The sequence below is a fragment of the Salvelinus alpinus genome, chromosome 9, assembly GCF_045679555.1.
Source record: "Salvelinus alpinus chromosome 9, SLU_Salpinus.1, whole genome shotgun sequence".
NCBI classification, from domain to species: Eukaryota; Metazoa; Chordata; class Actinopteri; order Salmoniformes; family Salmonidae; genus Salvelinus; species Salvelinus alpinus.
Genome location: NC_092094.1, coordinates 8,148,891 through 8,169,025, shown reverse-complemented (window position 1 = coordinate 8,169,025; position 20,135 = coordinate 8,148,891). Strand labels below are relative to the sequence as shown.

The following is a 20,135-nucleotide window of genomic DNA, read 5'->3' as shown; positions in this document are numbered from 1 at the left end:
CACCACATAAGACCGAATCTAGGCGGTCGGTCACAAATGTCAAACGTAGCCTCAATTTGTACACTGAAGCCTACAAAGGAAAGGACGCCATTCTATTTGACAGCAGCCTCTCGATGTTGAAAACAAGAGCAGAGTTAAAAGCCAGAGTGGTGGAAGCCTAGGAAAGACATTGGGGGGGCTGCCTCCCAAAATGCACTCTTATCCCCTATAGAGTGCACTACTTTTGACTAGGCCCCAATAAGGGCTGTGGTCAAAATATGGTGTTATTTGGGACATCCTCCCAGACATCATGGAGGCTTCCATTAAGCAGCCTATAACAACAGGAGTTAACAGTGAATACTGAAAGAGGCCCTTCAGCTCTACACAATTTACAGTGGAGACTACCAAACACTTATAAAGAGGCCCTTCAGCTCTACACAATTTACAGTGGAGACTACCAAACACTTATAAAGAGGCCCTTCAGCTCTACACAATTTACAGTGGAGACTACCAAACACTTATAAAGAGGCCCTTCAGCTCTACACAATTTACAGTGGAGACTACCAAACACTTATAAAGAGACCCTTCAGCTCTACACAATTTACAGTGGAGACTACCAAACACTTATAAAGAGGCCCTTCAGCTCTACACAATTTACAGTGGAGACTACCAAACACTTATAAAGAGGCCCTTCAGCTCTACACAATTTACAGTGGAGACTACCAAACACTTATAAAGAGACAGTGGGATCACCACAGACACAGAGGTCCAACCATCATTCAGAATGAGTGTCTGTGTAACGAGATAATGGCAGAGAGAGCAAGAGAGGAATGGAGAAGAGGAGGCCATCTGGATTGATATTAAACCTCTCAATCACAACACTAGTGAAAAATATTCAGCCACCATCCTCTTCCTCACACCAGCTAGCCCATCCTGCAGAGGCTGCAAATCTGAGTCCCTTTGCAGGGGAACAAGGATCTTCATGTGGTGGTGGTGGACGGACAGACACCTCTCCAGTCTCCACCATTGCCGCCCTGTTGTCTCTAAATAACCTTTAGATATTCAGATTAGGATGATTCTGTTATGTTTTTAAACCCACGTAAAAATACATCAGCTTTCTGTGAGCGAGACTCACGCCTATTTCACAACTACACGAAGCCCAACTCCTAGCACCACCTACCCCTTTCCACCAGAAGGCTGTGCTGTGCTGTGTCAGTACTGAGAGTTACTGGGCACGCCTTCACCCCACTACACACACCTCTCCTTCCACACGCCTCTCCTTCCACCCCCCTACACACACACCCCTCCCTCCACCCCCTACACACACACACACACACACACACACACACTCTCACTTCCACCCCTACACTTACACACACACACACACACACACACACACACACACACACACACACACACACACACACACACACACACACACACCTCTCCTTCCACTCTTACACACACACCTCTCCTTCCACCCCCCTACACACACACACACCCCTCCCTCCACCCCCTACACACACACACACACACCTCTTCTTCCACCCCTACACACACACACACCCCTCCCTCCACCCCCTACACACACACACACACACACCTCTTCTTCCACCCCTACACACACACACACCCCTCCCTCCACCCCCTACACACACACACACACACACCTCTCCTTCCACCCCCTATACACACACACACACACACACACCTCTTCTTCCACCCCTACACACACACACACACACACACCTCTCCTTCCACCCCCTACACACCTCTCCTTCCACCCCTACACACACACGCCTCTCCTTCCACCCCCTACACACGCCTCTCCTTCCACCCCCCTACACACACACCCCTCCCTCCACCCCACACACACACACACACACCTCTCCTTCCACCCCTACACACACACACCTCTCCCTCCACCCCTACACACACACACGTCTCCCTCCACCCCCCGACAAACACCTCTCCCTCCACCCCTACACACACACACACACCTCTCCCTCCACCCCTACACACACACGTCTCCCTCCACCCCCCGACACACACACACACACACACACACACACACACACACACACACACACACACACACACACACACACATACACACACACACACCTCCCTCCTCCACACACCTCTTCAGACTTCATTATCCGGGTTGGCTGCTGTATTCCACCCTCTCACCCCTAGCTTCTGGATGCAATGAAGCTGTGTGAATGATGATTTTTGAACTTCCGGCGCCGAACAGGATGGCTGCCTCGCTTCGCGTTCCTTGGAAAATATGCAGTATTTTGTTTTTCTATGTGTTATTTCTTACATTGGTACCCCGGGTGATCTTAAGTTTCATTACATACAGCCGGGAGGAACTACTGAATATACGATTAACGTCAACTAACCACCCTTCCTACCAGGAATATGACTTTCCCGAAACGGATCCAGTGTCTTGCCTTCCACCCAATACAATGGACCTGATCCCAGCCGGCGAAGCTACACGACGCCGAAAAAGGGGCAAACGTAGCGGTCTCCTGGTCAGGCTTCGGAGACGAGCACATCGCGCTCCACTCCCTAGCATACTACTCGCCAATGTCCAGTCTCTTGAGAATAAGGTCGATGAAATCCGAGCACGGGTAACATTCGAGAGAGACATCAGGGATTGCAACGTGCTCTGCTTCACGGAAACATGGCTAACTGAAAAGACGCTAACGGAGTCGGTGCAGCCAGCTGGTTTCTTCACGCATCGCGCAGACAGAAACATACATCTTTCTGGTAAGAAGAGGGGCGGGGGGGTATGCCTCATGATTAACGAGACGTGGTGTGACCATCATAACAACACTCAGGAACTAAAGTCATTCTGTTCACCTGATCTAGAACTCCTCACAATCAAATGTAGACCGCATTATCTACCAAGGGAATTCACTTCGGTCATAATCACAGCCGTATATATTCCCCCCCAAGCAGACACATCGATGGCCCTGAACGAACTCTATCTGACTCTCTGTAAACTGGAAACCACACACCCTGAGGCTGCATTCATCGTAGCTGGGGATTTTAACAAGGCTAATCTAAAAACAAAACTCCCTAAATTCTATCAGCACATCGATTGTCCGACCAGGGCTGGCAGAACTCTGGACCATTGTTATACTAACTTCCGCGACGCATATAAGGCCCTCCCCCGCCCTCCTTTCGGAAAAGCTGACCACGACTCCATTTTGTTGATTCCAGCCTACAAACAGAAATTAAAACTACAAGCTCCCGTGCTCAGGTCTGTTCAACGCTGGTCCGACCAATCTGAATCCACGCTTCAAGACTGCTTTGATCACGCGGATTGGAATATGTTCCGCACGGCGTCCAACAACAACAATGACGAATATGCAGATTCGGTGAGCGAGTTCATTAGGAAGTGCATTGACGATGTCGTACCCAGAGCAACGATTAAAACATTCCCAAACCAGAAACCGTGGATTAACGGCAGCATTCGCGTGAAACTGAAAGCGCGAACCACTGCTTTTAACCAGGGCAAGGTGACCGGAAACATGACCGAATACACACAGTGTAGCTATTCTCTCCGCAAGGCTATCAAACAGGCTAAGTCCCAGTACAGAGACAAAATTGAATCGCAATTCAACAGCTCAGACACAAGGGGTATGTGGCAGGGTCTACAGTCTATCACGGATTACAAAAAGAAAAGCAGCCCCGTCGCGGATCAGGATGTCTTGCTCCCAGACAGGCTAAATACCTTTTTTGCCCGCTTTGAGGATAATACAGTGCCACTGACACGGCCCACTACCAAAACCTGCGGGCTCTCCTTCACTGCAGCCGAGGTGAGTAAAACATTTAAACGTGTTAACCCTCGCAAGGCTGCAGGCCCAGACGGCATTCCCAGCCGCGTCCTCAGAGCATGCGCAGACCAGCTGGCTGGTGTGTTTACGGACATATTCAATCAATCCTTAGCCCAGTCTGCTGTTCCCACATGCTTCAAGAGGGCCACCATTGTTCCTGTTCCCAAGAAAGCTAAGGTAACTGAGCTAAGCGACTACCGCCCCGTAGCACTCACTTCCGTCATCATGAAGTGCTTTGAGAGACTAGTCAAGGACCATATCACCTCCACCCTACCGGACACCCTAGACCAGGGGTGTCAAACTCATTTTCACCGAGGGCCACATCAGCATAATGGCTGTCCTCAAAGGGCCAGATGTAACTTATAAATGTAATCGAATGTAATGTAAAATAAATGTAACTCCTCCTTAATGTTAAATAACTCATTATTTATTATAACTTATTCAAGTGACAATTACAGTTGCATAGAAAATATATGTTTGCTTGTAGCTCTAACATAAATCCTTTTAAATTTTGTCAGCTTATGAAAACCCACATAACTCCATTAATGAAGGATCAAACTGTCCAAGTGAATAAAGAAAAATAACATAAAACTTAGCTGCAAAGAACATGTATGACACATGTAGCATTTTACAAAAAAAGGCTGCACACAGCCGTGCACCCAACTGATGGTTTGATGACAACAATTTGTCTGCATACACACATAAACCTGCAAACATTAAATAATTACTACAGCAGCTACACATAAATAATATGTAATCAACTAAAAATACCAAAATAAAGGTTGACTCAGTTCACAACTATATTGGTCAAGTTTTTCGGTTAGTCTTTGATGAGGAGATGCTGCCTGTCCTTGAACACACCAAGTGGATTCTCTCTCTACTATCGATTGATCATGTTCTGAAAATGATAAACACAAAACAAAATGCAAGCACAATCATTAAATTGCACACAGTTTAACTGTTCTTCTTCTTGGTTGAATTACATTTTATTATATTTTAATTAAGTTTAAAAAAAAATGCTTGCCTGTGTGTTTTCTGACCAGATGTCTGACACCGTTTTCCCGTTACCAGTGTGTCAATGTCTGGTTTTAGGTCCTGTGCTGAGGCAATGCGTAGAACAGCATGGAGGTTGTCATCCGTGAGGCGTGATCTGTGCTTGTTTTTGTTCAGATTCATTATGGAAAAAAACTGTTCGCACAGATAGGTGCTCCCAAACATGGACAGAACACGGGCAGCATGAAGTCGAAGCTGTGGCATCAAACCAGGAGGCAGCAGACGGTAAAAGTCCTGGATTGTAGCATCCTGAAACTTTGCTCTCAGGCCACTGTCGCTTTGAAGCTCAATTAGCTCCATCTGAAGGTGTTGGGGTGCAGTGCAGACATCGGTGGTGAAAGGATTGGCAAAGATGTCAAAGCCAGACTGTTGTGCTCTGAAGTCAGAGAAGCGCCGATCAAACTCAGTCTTTAACCAGCTCAGTTTGGTAGCCAACTGAGCACATGAAAAAGTCTCGGGAAATGAGGCTGACATGCTCTGACAAACAGGAAAGTGAACAAGATTGTCCTGTTTCACTTGCCACATCCATAAGTCCAATTTACGCTGGAAAGCCGTGATCGTGTCGGACATCTGCGTGATGACTTGTTTGCGTCCCTGCAGCTTCTGATTCAGCTGGGCGAGATGGTCGGTTATGTCACACAACACAGCAAAGTCACACATCCACTTTGGATCTGATAGTTCAGACATGAGTTTTCCTTTACTCTGCATAAAAAGAGCAATGTCTTTCCTGAGCTCGAAAAATCGCTTGAGGACTTTGCTCCTACTCAGCCACCGCACTTCTGTATGGTACAGCACATCCCCGTGTTCCGAGCCCATCTCCAGCAAAAACTGCTGGAACTGACGGTGATTCAGGCCACGCGCCCGAATGAAGTTCACTGTTTTCATGACTGTGGTCACAATGTCCTCCATCCCCAGCACCTTCCCACACAAAGCTTCTTGATGGATAATGCAATGATACGTTATCAAAGGCGTGTGACAGTTCATTTTTTGCATTTTCCCCTTCATTAGTCCAACCAAGCCCACTTTTCCTCCACACATTGCCGGTGCACCGTCTGTAGTTAATCCTACCAAGTTTTCCCACTGCAATGCATTTTTACTTACGGACTTCTCTACCGCATCAAAAATGTTCTGTCCCGTCGTGGTCCCATGCATTGCAGCCACATCCAACAGCTCCTCAGTGATAGAGAGGTCCGACTTTACGCCTCTAATAAAAATTGATAACTGCGCTGTGTCCGTGTTATCTGTGCTTTCATCAACAGCTAATGAAAAAGCTGTGTAGCTGCGTGTCTCCTCGGCCGGCTGTGTTGTAAGATTTTCTGCTAGTTCCTTCACTCGGTCGACGATGGTGTTTCTTGATAAACTGACATTTTTAAAAGTCTGTAACTGGTCGGGACACACCTGCTCACAGACCTTCAGCATGCACTGCTTCAAAAACGCTCCCTCTGAAAAAGACTTGGAAGCGTGGGCGATTTCTTCAGCCACAATGAAGCTAGCTTTCACCGCGGCCTCGTTTTTGGCTGTGGATTTCATGAACAAACTCTGCTGCGACCGCAGTTTGCCTTTTAATTCTTGGGCAATTTGTTGCTTTTCTTGAAGGCTAGCTTTAGCGTACTTAGCTCCGTGTTTGGTGTCAAAATGTCGACGCAGATTGTACTCTTTGACAACCGACACCGCCTCGTAACACAAAAGACATACCGGTCTTTCTCCTTGAAGCGCAAACAAGTATTCGCCTTCCCATCTTTCTTGAAACAGTCTTCCGTCTGCATCAACTTTTCTCTTTCTGGACATTTTGGGATCATTATTTATATCTCAATTCCACTCGTTGGCATGGACACTGCCGTGGCTAGCGTAGTCGAAAGGCATTGTGGGAATGTAGTTTTTGGTCAAAGCACGCTCTTAATTTATTTTTTGGTATTTATTTTTAGACACTCAAAACTTTTAAGCTCTCGCGGGCCACATAAAATGACCTGGCGGGCCACATCTGGCCCGCGGGCCTTGAGTTTGACACATGTGCCCTAGACCCACTCCAATTTGCTTACCGACCCAATAGGTCCACAGACGACGCAATCGCAACCACACTGCACACTGCCCTAACCCATCTGGACAAGAGGAATACCTATGTGAGAATGCTGTTCATCGACTACAGCTCAGCATTTAACACCATAGTACCCTCCAAACTCGTCATCAAGCTCGAGACCCTGGGCCTCGACCCCGCCCTGTGCAACTGGGTCCTGGACTTCCTGACGGGCCGCCCCCAGGTGGTGAGGGTAGGTAACAACATCTCCACCCCGCTGATCCTCAACACTGGGGCCCCACAAGGGTGCGTTCTGAGCCCTCTCCTGTACTCCCTGTTCACCCACGACTGCGTGGCCATGCACGCCTCCAACTCAATCATCAAGTTTGCGGACGACACTACAGTGGTAGGCTTGATTACCAACAACGACGAGACGGCCTACAGGGAGGAGGTGAGGGCCCTCGGAGTGTGGTGTCAGGAAAATAACCTCACACTCAACGTCAACAAAACAAAGGAGATGATTGTGGACTTCAGGAAACAGCAGAGGGAGCTCCCCCCTATCCACATCGACGGGTCAGTAGTGGAGAAGGTGGAAAGTTTTAAGTTCCTCGGTGTACACATCACGGACAAACTGAATTGGTCCACCCACACAGACAGCGTTGTGAAGAAGGCGCAGCAGCGCCTCTTCAACCTCAGGAGGCTGAAGAAATTCGGCTTGTCACCAAAAGCACTCACAAACTTCTACAGATGCACAATCGAGGGCATCCTGTCGGGCTGTATCACCGCCTGGTACGGCAACTGCTCCGCACACAACCGTAAGGCTCTCCAGAGGGTAGTGAGGTCGGCAGAACGCATCACCCGGGGCAAACTACCTGCCCTCCAGGACACCTACACCACCCGATGTCACAGGAAGGCCATAAAGATCATCAAGGACAACAACCACCCAAGCCACTACCTGTTCACCCCGCTATCATCCAGAAGGCGAGGTCAGTACAGGTGCATCCAAGCAGGGACCGAGAGACTGAAAAACAGCTTCTATCTCAAGGCCATCAGACTGTTAAACAGCCACCACTAACATTTAGCGGCCGCTGCCAACAAACTGACTCAGCTCCAGCCACCTTAAAAATGGGAATTGATGGAAATTATGTAAAAATGCACCACCAGCCACTTTAAACAATGCCACCTAATATAATGTTTACATACCCTACATTACACATCTCTTATGTATATGTATATACTGTACTCTATATCATCTACTGCATCTTGCCATCTTATGTAATACATGGACCACTAGCCACTTTAAACTATGCCACTTTATGTTTACATACCCTACAGTACTCATCTCATAGGTATATACCGTACTCTATACCATCTACTGCACCTTGCCTATGCCGTCTGTACCATCACTCATTCATATATCTTTATGTACATATTCTTTATCCCTTTACACTTGCGTGTATAAGGTAGTAGTTGCGGAATTGTTAGGTTAGATTACTTGTTGTTATTACTGCATTGTCGGAACTAGAAGCACAAGCATTTCGCTACACTCGCATTAACATCTGCTAACCATGTGTATGTGACTAATAAATTTGATTTGATTTGATTTGATTACACAGATGTAGTGCGAGTGGGAAGTGGATGATGTTAGTGCCTGCTACAGCGCGCAGGGAGCACACATACACGCACACATACTAGTGTACAGATTTATTTTTGTTCTCCTATGCTTCTGTGCAGCAAGCCGCTGCCATAGGATGACCTCATAGGGTGAAGTAGGTAAAAACAAAAAGACCTCCGCAAAACCTTAATGCCCCGCAATTGGCTGTGAGTGCATAGGGAGAGTAGGGCTGAATGTAACACAGGTCAATTGTAGGGTAGCTTGGGGTAAAACGCCTAACTCAAAAATAATATTTTTGGGGAGTGACTTAAATTGTGATGCGACAGGTGTCATTTTTTTGTTGAGCAAGAGTAGTGGCAACCAGGGAAAATGTTGGGAGTGGGGTGTGGGAGAATTGTGACGAAGTGGTTGCTGTAAGGACTACAGGCAGGGTGGCGTGTTACCCCGAGTTACTCTAATAGGTAGGCCTACCTTTCTCGGTTGGGCTGCAGGTGATCATGCTTGTTTCTAATAGCAGACCTGACAATATGGACCATGCAGAGGCTATACGCACGTTCCAAAATATTAAAATAGTGTTACCAAATAATTTTACCAATATGTTACTGGGTTCATTTCTGGAGGTGGAAATTATTTTATTTTAATTCATTTTTGAGTATAATGCTCGTTTTTTTTAAAGTCCAACTTCTCAGTCCTTCTTCATATTTTTTTTTTTTTAAGTCTGGGGGGGGGGGGGGGGGGCACCCGGACCCCTCCCCTTAACCTCCTCCCATGCAACCTTTAACCCCACTGCTAAACATTTTTTCCAGAGGAAACACTGAAATGTAACAATTCCAACAACAACCGTTGTTTTTTTTGTTTTTCGCATCTTATTCATGAAATGATTGTTTGCCTCGTTGTTCAAGTGGTTTGCAAGTGATTTTTCTAATGATTGTCAATTTGTTTGGATCTTCTTTTTCAATGTGCTCATCTCTCTGCATCAGTGCAAACAACGTTATCATCGCTGGCCAAAGTGATCACACCAACATACTCACTCTTCTTAACTTTCCCCGACAGTTCATTTGGCATGGCCTATTTTACCTTCAGCAATTAGCAAGAGCCCTGCTTGTCTCCACGAAAAGGCTTTTAGGCATAGTATAAAGAAATATATCTTAAAAAAGATATCCTATAGCTTTTGTAGCCTTGAGCTTTTCCTGGAATTTCACGAGAAAAGGAATAGTGGAGAGGCTTGCGTAGCCTATTGCCACGGGAACAAATGGGAGAGAATGGCTAGAGATGTGTAGCCAAGAAGCTAAATATTAGATAGATATTAAATCATTTTCGAAAATGTATTCATTAGTAAATAGTAGGGCTATAAAAGATGTACCTATCAAACACAGTGAGGAATGCATTAGAGAAAGGTGGGATACAACTGTACAACTGAAATGTGTCTTCCACATTTAACCCAACCCCTCTGAATCAGAGAGGTGGGGGGGCGGGGGGGGGGGGCTGCCATAATCGACATCCACGTCTTCGGCGCCCGGGGAACAGTGGTTTAACTGCCGTGCTCATGGGGCAGAACGACAGATTTTCAGGGATTTGATCCAGCAACCATTCAGTAACTGACCCAACGCTCTAACCACTAGGCTATTGTTATCAAGCAAGCACACAATTATTGTCTGTGGCTGTAAACTGCAGTGATGTAGGCTCATTTGAATAACCGCTCAAACGTTTCGTGCCAAAATAACTGCATCCAGCCCAGGCCTGACTATGGCACCATTTGGGATCAGTTACAGATCTATTCTCCACAGTTTACATCAAATTATTGAGTGTAAAACAAGCAATTGTAGTCTAGCGTTTCCTGGGACTCCCAAGACCTATTAACAGATAGTCCTACCATCGGACAATATGGCCTTCTCATGCGCTGTTTGTCGTGGATCATCGTTCTCCCAAGTCGTCCTAGAATTAATACGGCCACCAACATCCCTCACATGTCCAGTTATACAGGCAAGTTTACCTCGTGCCCTTGTATCCACTCCTTGCAGAGCAGGCTATCGCATATAGAACCAAAGAACGCTTCAATAGAACACGTTTTGGATTGGTTGTCCAATGTTTTATTGTCGGGAGGGACGGGGGGGGATTGCTCTGAAAGTGATCCAACTCTTTTAGTACTTATCATTGTAGTGTGAACGCTGTTGTTCACATATTTTTTATTTTGCGTTAAAGTTATCGTCCTCGGTCTGGACGGCCCTTAAACCCTCACATTTTCGTACGTGGTTTTGTTTTCTTTCCCATCATTCTGAGTGACAGGCCTCTCTCAAGAGTTACATTCACGTTACCATGCAACCAGAGGCTGTACAGCGGAGCACATATGAAGAACAAGATTTAACAGAGTCAGAACGCACACACGCACACACACACCACACACACACACACACACATTCCTTGAGTGTGGCTAGGTCCAGATCCCTGTGCTAGCCAGACCCCAGCACTGCCCAGAAAACCCACAAACCTCACACACTAAAGACAGAAGGCAAGCAGCAGCACTTAAATGATAGAGCAATTTATGATTCAAATAGTCATCGTTTTTTTTTTTTACCATACATTAACAAAAACAAGTCACAGTCAAGCATAAGGACAAAGTCATGTCGTGGGGCACACTCCTTTGCAGTGAATCTATTTTTTGACTATTTTCAGGGGGAAATATTGATGACACATTCTGGCCAAGACGCCCACACGTGACCATTAGGAAGGAACCCAAAAAAATGGTTGCTCAAGTAGTGCCCTGACACTTTGATCCACTTTGTTACTGATCTATTTTTAAGAGATTGCGTAGTCAGCGCACCACCGATATTTTTTCAATGAAGAGCAAATGTGAGAGGGAGAGAAGAGATATGTTAAAAAAAATATGTTGTCGACTTTGTCCTGAGAGGGAGGGCAAGAAAGAAAGAAAGAAAGAAAGAAAGAAAGAAAGAAAGAAAGAAAGAAAGAAAGAAAGAAAGAAAGAAAGAAAGAAAGAAAGAAAGAAAGAAAGAAAGAAAGAAAGAAAGAATGAGAGAGAGAAAGAAAAAGAAAGAATGAGAGAGAGAAAGAAAGAGAAAGGGAGAGAGAGAGATAGCGAGATAGAAAGAGAGAGAGAAAGGGAGAAAGAAAGGGAGATAGAGAAAGAGAGAAAGAAAGAATGAGAGAGAGAAAGAGAGAGATAGAGAAAGAGAGATAGAGAAAGACAGAGCGAGTTAGAGAGATAGAACAAGAGAGAGATAGAGAAAAAGAGATAGCAAGATAGAAAGAGAGAGAGATAGAAAGAGAGATATAAGAGAGAGACAGGGAGATAGAAAGAGAGAGATAGAGAGATTGAAAGAGAGAGATAGACAGAGAAAGAGAGCTAGAGATAGAGAGATAGAGAAAGAGAGAGGCTATGTTATTAGAGTAGACCTTGTCTGGATCACTGCTATGACACATAGAGAGAGTGGGTGGACAACTAACGCTGCAATTATGGCCTGATTGACTGTGAATAACAGACCAACCCTTTTATAGATTCTTTCATCTTCCCGCATTTCACTGAGAAAAACAGAAGACATTAGGACTTGGAATGCAGTCTGTAAAAACACACAATAATGACTTGCCAATGCAATATAATGCAAACAACATGTAAAGCAGCAACAGTCACACCCATTTACCAATGAACTAAACACATTTTGCAACTGACATCAAGAGTTGAACAACATTCAACATATCCACAAAGCAAAAACTCTATGCCAACAAAGATAACAGGTTTTCCAACCTGATTTTGGATCTGGGGTGGATTCCTACATCCACCTTTTCATATTCTTACCTGGAGCTTTTGAACAACAGGACATTTGTTTAACCATTTTTAAATAGTGGTTCGCCTACTTGAACAAATAATAAAAAAGAGTGGTGTAGATAGTGTGGGTCCAATAACTCTGTCAGTACACCGTCAAAGACACCGTTTCTGCTACATCAGTATCAAATCCAATACACAGAACTAAACCTACCCCAAGCAGCATTATAATGCAAAGAAAACCCCCTCAGATTAGATCCCAGGACCAAGCAGAGGAACATCAACACATTGATATAATAAGGAATGATTCCCCCTTTACAGTTCTTTAAAATCCTCTTTGTTTATGTCGTTTTTCCCCCCACTATTGACCCAATCATTTAGGCTGTACACCCCGAATATTGGATTCATTTCAAAATGGGTGAAAATGACCCGCAACATCCAAACCACTATTATATTACACGCTGTTTATAAACTCGCATTATAGAACGTTCGTTACTATCCTACATCGTTCCTATCAAGTGAGAACATAGTACAGCGCCATGAATAGCCGTATCAGCATTGCAAAGCGACACAGTCACCATCAATAACTTGGCATAGTAATGTGTAGCTGTATCTACTTACAATGAAAAGCTTCCACAAGAAGATTCAGGCAGGTGCCTCAATAATAGCGACAGTCAGTAGTTTATCTATTAATCTTGTACACCTTATCCAGCTGCGGAGCAGATTAGCGGAACATCAGTTTGATCCGGGGGGGCAGCGAACCAGCCGTGTAGAAGAGAGTTCACTGAACGAATAAGAACTAACGGAATGAGAGTCCGTCGCTTTGAAGTACGCTCCGGTGGCAGAGAGCTCGCGAGGAAATGAAGCGTCCAGCTGTCAGGCTGCCTCGAGCCTTGCTTCCTGTCTGCCCGCGTGCCGTGTGGCTGCAGCCTGGAGTTTAATATGTTGCTGTAACCGGAGGAGGCTCCGACAGGGCTCTATTCTAACTAAAGTGGCCAGCTCTCTCTCTCTCTCTGTGTCTCTCTCTGTGTCTCTCTCTCTCTCAGCACAATTCCAAACAAAGGGAAGACAGAGAGAGGAGACAAAGGAAATAGTTCTATAGAAGGAGAGGGACCATGGTGCATTTATTGTCTGTGTGTGTGCTGGAGGCAGTGGGGGAAAAAGGGATTCACAACGTGCAGTAAGTATTGGTATTTTATTAAAATCCTCATTATAGAAATAAAAAAGGTATTTAATTAGGCAAGTCAGTTAAGGACAAATTCATATTTACAACGAGGGGCCAATTGCACACAGCCCTATGGGACTCCCAATCACAGCCGGATGTGATGCAGCTTGGATTCAAACCAGTGACACATCTTGCACTGAAATACAGTGTCTTAGACCACTGCGCCACTCGGGAGACCAGCAGCAGTTACAAAAGCAGCAGCTACTCTTCCTGGGGTCCAAAACAAAACATGACAATACAGAACATTAACAGAGAAGAACAGCTCCAGAACAAAACAATAAAAATATAAGTACTGTTCTGACTCGATACTGAGGGGGGGAAAAAACAGACCTAATATTCAAGTCCTATATTTATCATTTACATTTTAATTCAATACATTTACATTCAGTAGCATTGAACAATACAAACCAACTAATATTTTAGGTCAAGAGGATAGTCAGTTGTATAGGGAAAGGGGGATACCTAGTCAGTTGTATAGGGAAAGGGGGATACCTAGTCAGTTGTATAGGGAAAGGGGGATACCTAGTCAGTTGTATAGGGAAAGGGGGATACCTAGTCAGTTGTATAGGGAACGGGGGATACCTAGTCAGTTGTATAGGGAAAGGGGGATACCTAGTCAGTTGTACAACTGAATGCATTCAACTGAAACGTGTCTTCAGCATTTAACCCAACCCCTCAATCAGAGGTGCGGGAGGCTGTGTTAATCGACGGTCACGTCATCGGCACGCGGGGAGCAGCTGTTGGGTGTTGACTGCCTTGCTCAAGGGAGAATTGAACCAGCGACCGTTCGGTTACTGGCCCAACACTCTTAACCGCTAGGCTACCGTCCACACAGGGGCAAAGTAGAACCCAACACTCTTAACCGCTAAGCTACCGTCCACACAGGGGCAAAGTAGAACCCAACACTCTTAACCGCTAAGCTACCGTCCACACAGGGGCAAAGTAGAACCCAACACTCTTAACCGCTAAGCTACCGTCCACACAGGGGCAAAGTAGAACCCAACACTCTTAACCGCTAAGCTACCGTCCACACAGGGGCAAAGTAGAACCCAACACTCTTAACCGCTAGGCTACCGTCCACACAGGGGCAAAGTAGAACCCTCCTATTCTCTTTAGATAAAAAAAAAAAGCGTGCCCCTTCTGCATGTGACGATCAGCCGCTCCCCGGTGATGGCTCGTGGTCACACCAGGGGAAAGTGAGCAGGATAGATGAGGCAGGTGGTAACAGAAAGTTAATAGGTGTGTTAACGGAACGTTAAGTGTGATCTTCACTCCTGAAATTATATCAGGATTATCTCAGTAAGAAAAAAAAAGATCTGGATGAGAAATCTTGTCACAGTACTACAAAACATTTAGCCTTGACAGACACTATTTAGAACGTTTACACTGATGTTAAAAGGGATTTAAAATAAGCTCAGTCAAAGTGGTTTCAAAACTTCTGACTGAATAATTAAAACATTCAACCAGATTATCCTCCCCCCTCCCTTCGTCAAAGTGAACCAGCCAGGAACCGGATGTATAGGATCCACCCAGTTGATAAATAACAGCAAGGACTTTCTCTCGCTCTCCCTGTGTTCTACAATGGGGTTTAGGATGAAATAGCCTCTAACCAGCCTAAGAAAGAAAAGACAAGTCCCTATAAGAAGTAGCTTCTGCAGGGGGCCTTGAGGCTATTCAAGACAACTGAAGAGCCAATAGCCTGGACAATGACCTCCACTAGAAATGACAAATCCACTACAGACCAAACAGCTAACAGCTCCTCCACCCTTTCTCACCCTGCTGGGTGCTGTCAATGCATCTTCAATGGGGCAGGAAGGCTCCCTCCCTGGGCCACAGGGATAGTCAATGGGCAGTGAAAGGATGGCTTTCACTGGCAGATCCCATGCTGCCTGGGAGTATAGAGGAACACATGTATATATGACAGGCCTACTTCAGCTCTTTAAAACCATGAATTAAGTGCAACTATCCATGCATTCAAATAAAACATACAAGTCGGAAAGGCCAAACTTTGCGTAACTAACAAGTGTGAACGACATTCGTAATATCCTAACCAGAAAGAAAACTGTCAAAACTGTCATGTATTTTAAAATTGCTAAAAAAGCACAAACATTATCTTAGTGGCAATAACGTTACTAAACCATCCAGACTGGTTCTTCCACTGACTACCCTGTAAATTATGAATGACTAATGCATTAAGAATAAGCATGTACCAACACATGATATAGCCCTTCAGCCATTCATGGATCTCCAGGGACTCTAACCATAATGGACCCAATCCTGCTGGAGCCTCCAAGCCAGGGGAGGTGGCCACCGCCTGGGGCAAGACCACAGCAACGGACACCCTGCCTCTGGAGCCTGGAGGAGACTTATCATAGAATAGCAATTAGCTGTAGCCTAGTGGTTAGAGCATTGGGCCAGTAACTGTACATTTCTGTGTCGAATCCCAGAGCTGGCAAGGTAAAAATCTGTCGTTCTGCCCCTGAACAAGACAGTTAACCCACTGTTCCCCGATAGGCCATCATTGTAAATAAGAATTTGTTCTTAACTAGTTAAATAAATAAAATAGCCAGATGTGATGATATGAGTCACCTGTGGAGACAAAGAGTTTACAATTATAAAAGAAAGCTCTTTGAAACAATTTTTTTAGTTTGGAAACTATTTTTTTTTAAATGTAAGAACAAACTGAAATCGTTTTCCGGTGGTATGATACCTAGTGTCCCGAGCCACGTAAAATGTAGAGGGAGAAACCATGGAGAATTGGGAGTTTGTGGTAGCTAGGCTCTATAATAAACGCCCCCACAAAGAACAAGAGGTCAGAGAGGGGAAAGTCTTGAGTCTCAGCAAGCTGTTCAACCATCTGTACATGGGCCTTGTTGTGTTGTCCCAGCAAAACAACCCAACACGTTCACTCCAGTCTACAGAGTGAGAGTGTATATACAGTACAACTCTAGAGTACTAAAACAATTACTTATGCGCTCAAGTGTTCAAATCGAACACCTGGTAGGTTATTATAATAGGGATATTGCACCGTGCAGAGTTGTGTGTTGTCACAGCAAAACAAACCCAAACTCGAATGTCCTGTACAACACTGTTGTTGGCAAGAATTTTAGCAATCACTAACTACTAGGCTATTCAGATAAGGAAATTGCATTGAAAGGCAAAACCCATTATGAAGACTTCAATAATGATAAGTTACAAGGCAAACCCATTATGAAGACTTCAATAAAGATAAGTTACAAGGCAAACCCCATTATGAAGACTTCAATAAAGATAAGTTACAAAGCAAAAACCCATTATGAAGACTTCAATAATGATAAGTTACAAGACAAAACCATTATGAAGACTTCAATAAAGATACGTTACAAAGCAAACCCATTATGAAGACTTCAATAATGATAAGTTACAAGGCAAACACATTATGAAGACTTCAATAAAGATAAGTTACAAGGCAAAAACCCATTATGAAGACTTCAATAAAGATAAGTTACAAGGCAAAACCATTATGAAGACTTCAATAAAGATAAGTTACAAGGCAAAGCCATTAAAGACTTCAATAAAGATAAGTTACAAAGCAAACCCATTATGAAGACTTCAATAAAGATAAGTTACAAAGCAAACCCATTATGAAGACTTCAATAAAGATAAGTTACAAGGCAAAACCATTATGAAGAATTCAATAAAGATAAGTTACAAGGCAAAGCCATTATGAAGACTTCAATAAAGATAAGTTACAAGGCAAAAACCCATTATGAAGACTTCAATAATGATAAGTTACAAAGCAAACCCATTATGAAGACTTCAATAAAGATAAGTTACAAGGCAAAGCCATTATATAGACTTCAATAAAGATAAGTTACAAGACAAAACCATTATGAAGACTTCAATAAAGATAAGTTACAAGGCAAAAACCCATTATGAAGACTTCAATAAAGATAAGTTACAAGGCAAAAACCCATTATGAAGACTTCAATAATGATAAGTTACAAAGCAAACCCATTATGAAGACTTCAATAAAGATAAGTTACAAGGCAAAGCCATTATGAAGACTTCAATAAAGATAAGTTACAAGGCAAAACCATTATGAAGACTTCAATAAAGATAAGCTACAAGGCAAAGCCATTATAAAGACTTCAATAAAGATACATTACAAGGCAAAGCCCATCATAAAGAGTAGTAGTAATGTGATATGATGGGCTGGGGGCTGAGTGTTCCTCTAATGGAACTAGCAGACCCCAGTGAGGTCACCCAATACTACATCACTGGAACACCTGAGACAGACAATGAGACAGAAAGACAGAGGGAGGGAGACAGACAGTGATACACAGACAGACAGTGATATCTCTTTATCCAACACCCTAACAGACCCAGGGTGGATATCTCTGTATCCAACACCCTAACAGACCCAGAGTGGATATCTCTGTATCCATCACCCTAACAGACCCAGAGTGGATATCTCTTCATGTAACATCACCCTAACAGACCCAGAGTGGATATCTCTTTATCCAACACCCTAACAGACCCAGAGTGGATATCTCTTTATCCAACACCCTAACAGACCCAGAGTGGATATCTCTTTATCCAACACCCTAACAGACCCAGAGTGGATATCTCTGTATCCAACACCCTAACAGACCCAGAGTGGATATCTCTGTATCCAACACCCTAACAGACCCAGAGTGGATATCTCTTTATCCAACACCCTAACAGACCCAGAGTGGATATCTCTTTATCCAACACCCTAACAGACCCAGAGTGGATATCTCTTTATCCAACACCCTAACAGACCCAGAGTGGATATCTCTTTATCCAACACCCTAACAGACCCAGAGTGGATATCTCTTTATCCAACACCCTAACAGACCCAGGGTGGATATCTCTTTATCCAACACCCTAACAGACCCAGAGTGGATATCTCTTTATCCAACACCCTAACAGACCCAGAGTGGATATCTCTTTATCCAACACCCTAACAGACCCAGAGTGGATATCTCTTTATCCAACACCCTAACAGACCCAGAGTGGATATCTCTTCATCCATCACCCTAACAGACCCAGGGTGGATATCTCTTTATCCAACACCCTAACAGACCCAGAGTGGATATCTCTTTATCCAACACCCTAACAGACCCAGAGTGGATATCTCTTTATCCAACACCCTAACAGACCCAGGGTGGATATCTCTTTATCCAACACCCTAACAGACCCAGAGTGGATATCTCTGTATCCAACACCCTAACAGACCCAGAGTGGATATCTCTTCATCCATCACCCTAACAGACCCAGGGTGGATATCTCTTTATCCAACACCCTAACAGACCCAGAGTGGATATCTCTGTATCCAACACCCTAACAGACCCAGAGTGGATATCTCTTTATCCAACACCCTAACAGACCCAAAGTGGATATCTCTTTATCCAACACCCTAACAGACCCAGGGTGGATATCTCTTTATCCAACACCCTAACAGACCCAGAGTGGATATCACTTCATGTAACATCACCCTAACAGACCCAGAGTGGATATCTCTTCATCCATCACCCTAACAGACCCAGGGTGGATATCTCTTTATCCAACACCCTAACAGACCCAGAGTGGATATCTCTGATCCAACACCCTGATCCTTATCCACACCCTAACAGACCCAGAGTGGATATCTCTTTATCCAACACCCTAACAGACCCAGAGTGGATATCTCTTTATCCAACACCCTAACAGACCCAGAGTGGATATCTCTTTATCCAACACCCTAACAGACCCAGAGTGGATATCTCTGTATCCAACACCCTAACAGACCCAGGGTGGATATCTCTTTATCCAACACCCTAACAGACCCAGAGTGGATATACCTTTATCCAACACCCTAACAGACCCAGAGTGGATATCTCTTTATCCAACACCCTAACAGACCCAGAGTGGATATCTCTTTATCCAACACCCTAAAAGACCCAGAGTGGATATCTCTGTATCCAACACCCTAACAGACCGAGTGGATATCTCTTTATCCAACACCCTAAAAGACCCAGAGTGGATATATCTTTATCCATCACCCTAACAGACCCAGAGTGGATATCACTTCATGTAACATCACCCTAACAGACCCAGAGTGGATATCACTTCATGTAACATCACCCTAACAGACCCAGAGTGGATATCACTTCATGTAACATCACCCTAACAGACCCAGAGTGGATATCACTTCATGTAACATCACCCTAACAGACCCAGAGTGGATATCACTTCATGTAACATCACCCTAACAGACCCAGAGTGGATATCACTTCATGTAACATCACCCTCACAGACCCAGAGTGGATATCACTTCATGTAACATCACCCTAACAGACCCAGAGTGGATATCACTTCATGTAACATCACCCTAACAGACCCAGAGTGGATATCACTTCATGTAACATCACCCTAACAGACCCAGAGTGGATATCAATTCATCCATCACCCTAACAGCTCTGTCTCCCTAGTCCAGAGTGCCATACGTATGCAAGCCAAGCCTAATTAGAGACTAGTGCCTGGGACCTCTCCCTCGTGCCTGGGGACGGGCGTTGGGTGGAGTGTGTGTTGGAGCAACCAGGTCAAGGCTGACCTCGGTCGAGGGAAGCCAAGTAGTCTTT

The 20,135-nt window shown here is 44.6% G+C and overlaps 2 protein-coding genes across 2 annotated transcripts in view; both read right to left on the bottom strand.

The window, feature by feature from the left end:
- LOC139584235 (pleckstrin homology domain-containing family A member 5-like) overlaps positions 1-20,135 on the bottom strand; it is a gene marked incomplete in the record, with an annotated part of 263,991 nt that overhangs the window by 163,785 nt on the left and 80,071 nt on the right.
- Positions 4,236-6,790, bottom strand: LOC139584234 (general transcription factor II-I repeat domain-containing protein 2B-like). The gene is made up of 2 exons (XM_071415847.1): positions 4,849-6,790; positions 4,236-4,722 (listed from the first exon to the last, which is right to left on the bottom strand). The coding sequence occupies exons 1-2, from the start codon at positions 6,663-6,665 to the stop codon at positions 4,716-4,718; spliced, it is 1,824 nt and encodes a 607-aa protein (XP_071271948.1). The 5' UTR covers positions 6,666-6,790; the 3' UTR covers positions 4,236-4,715.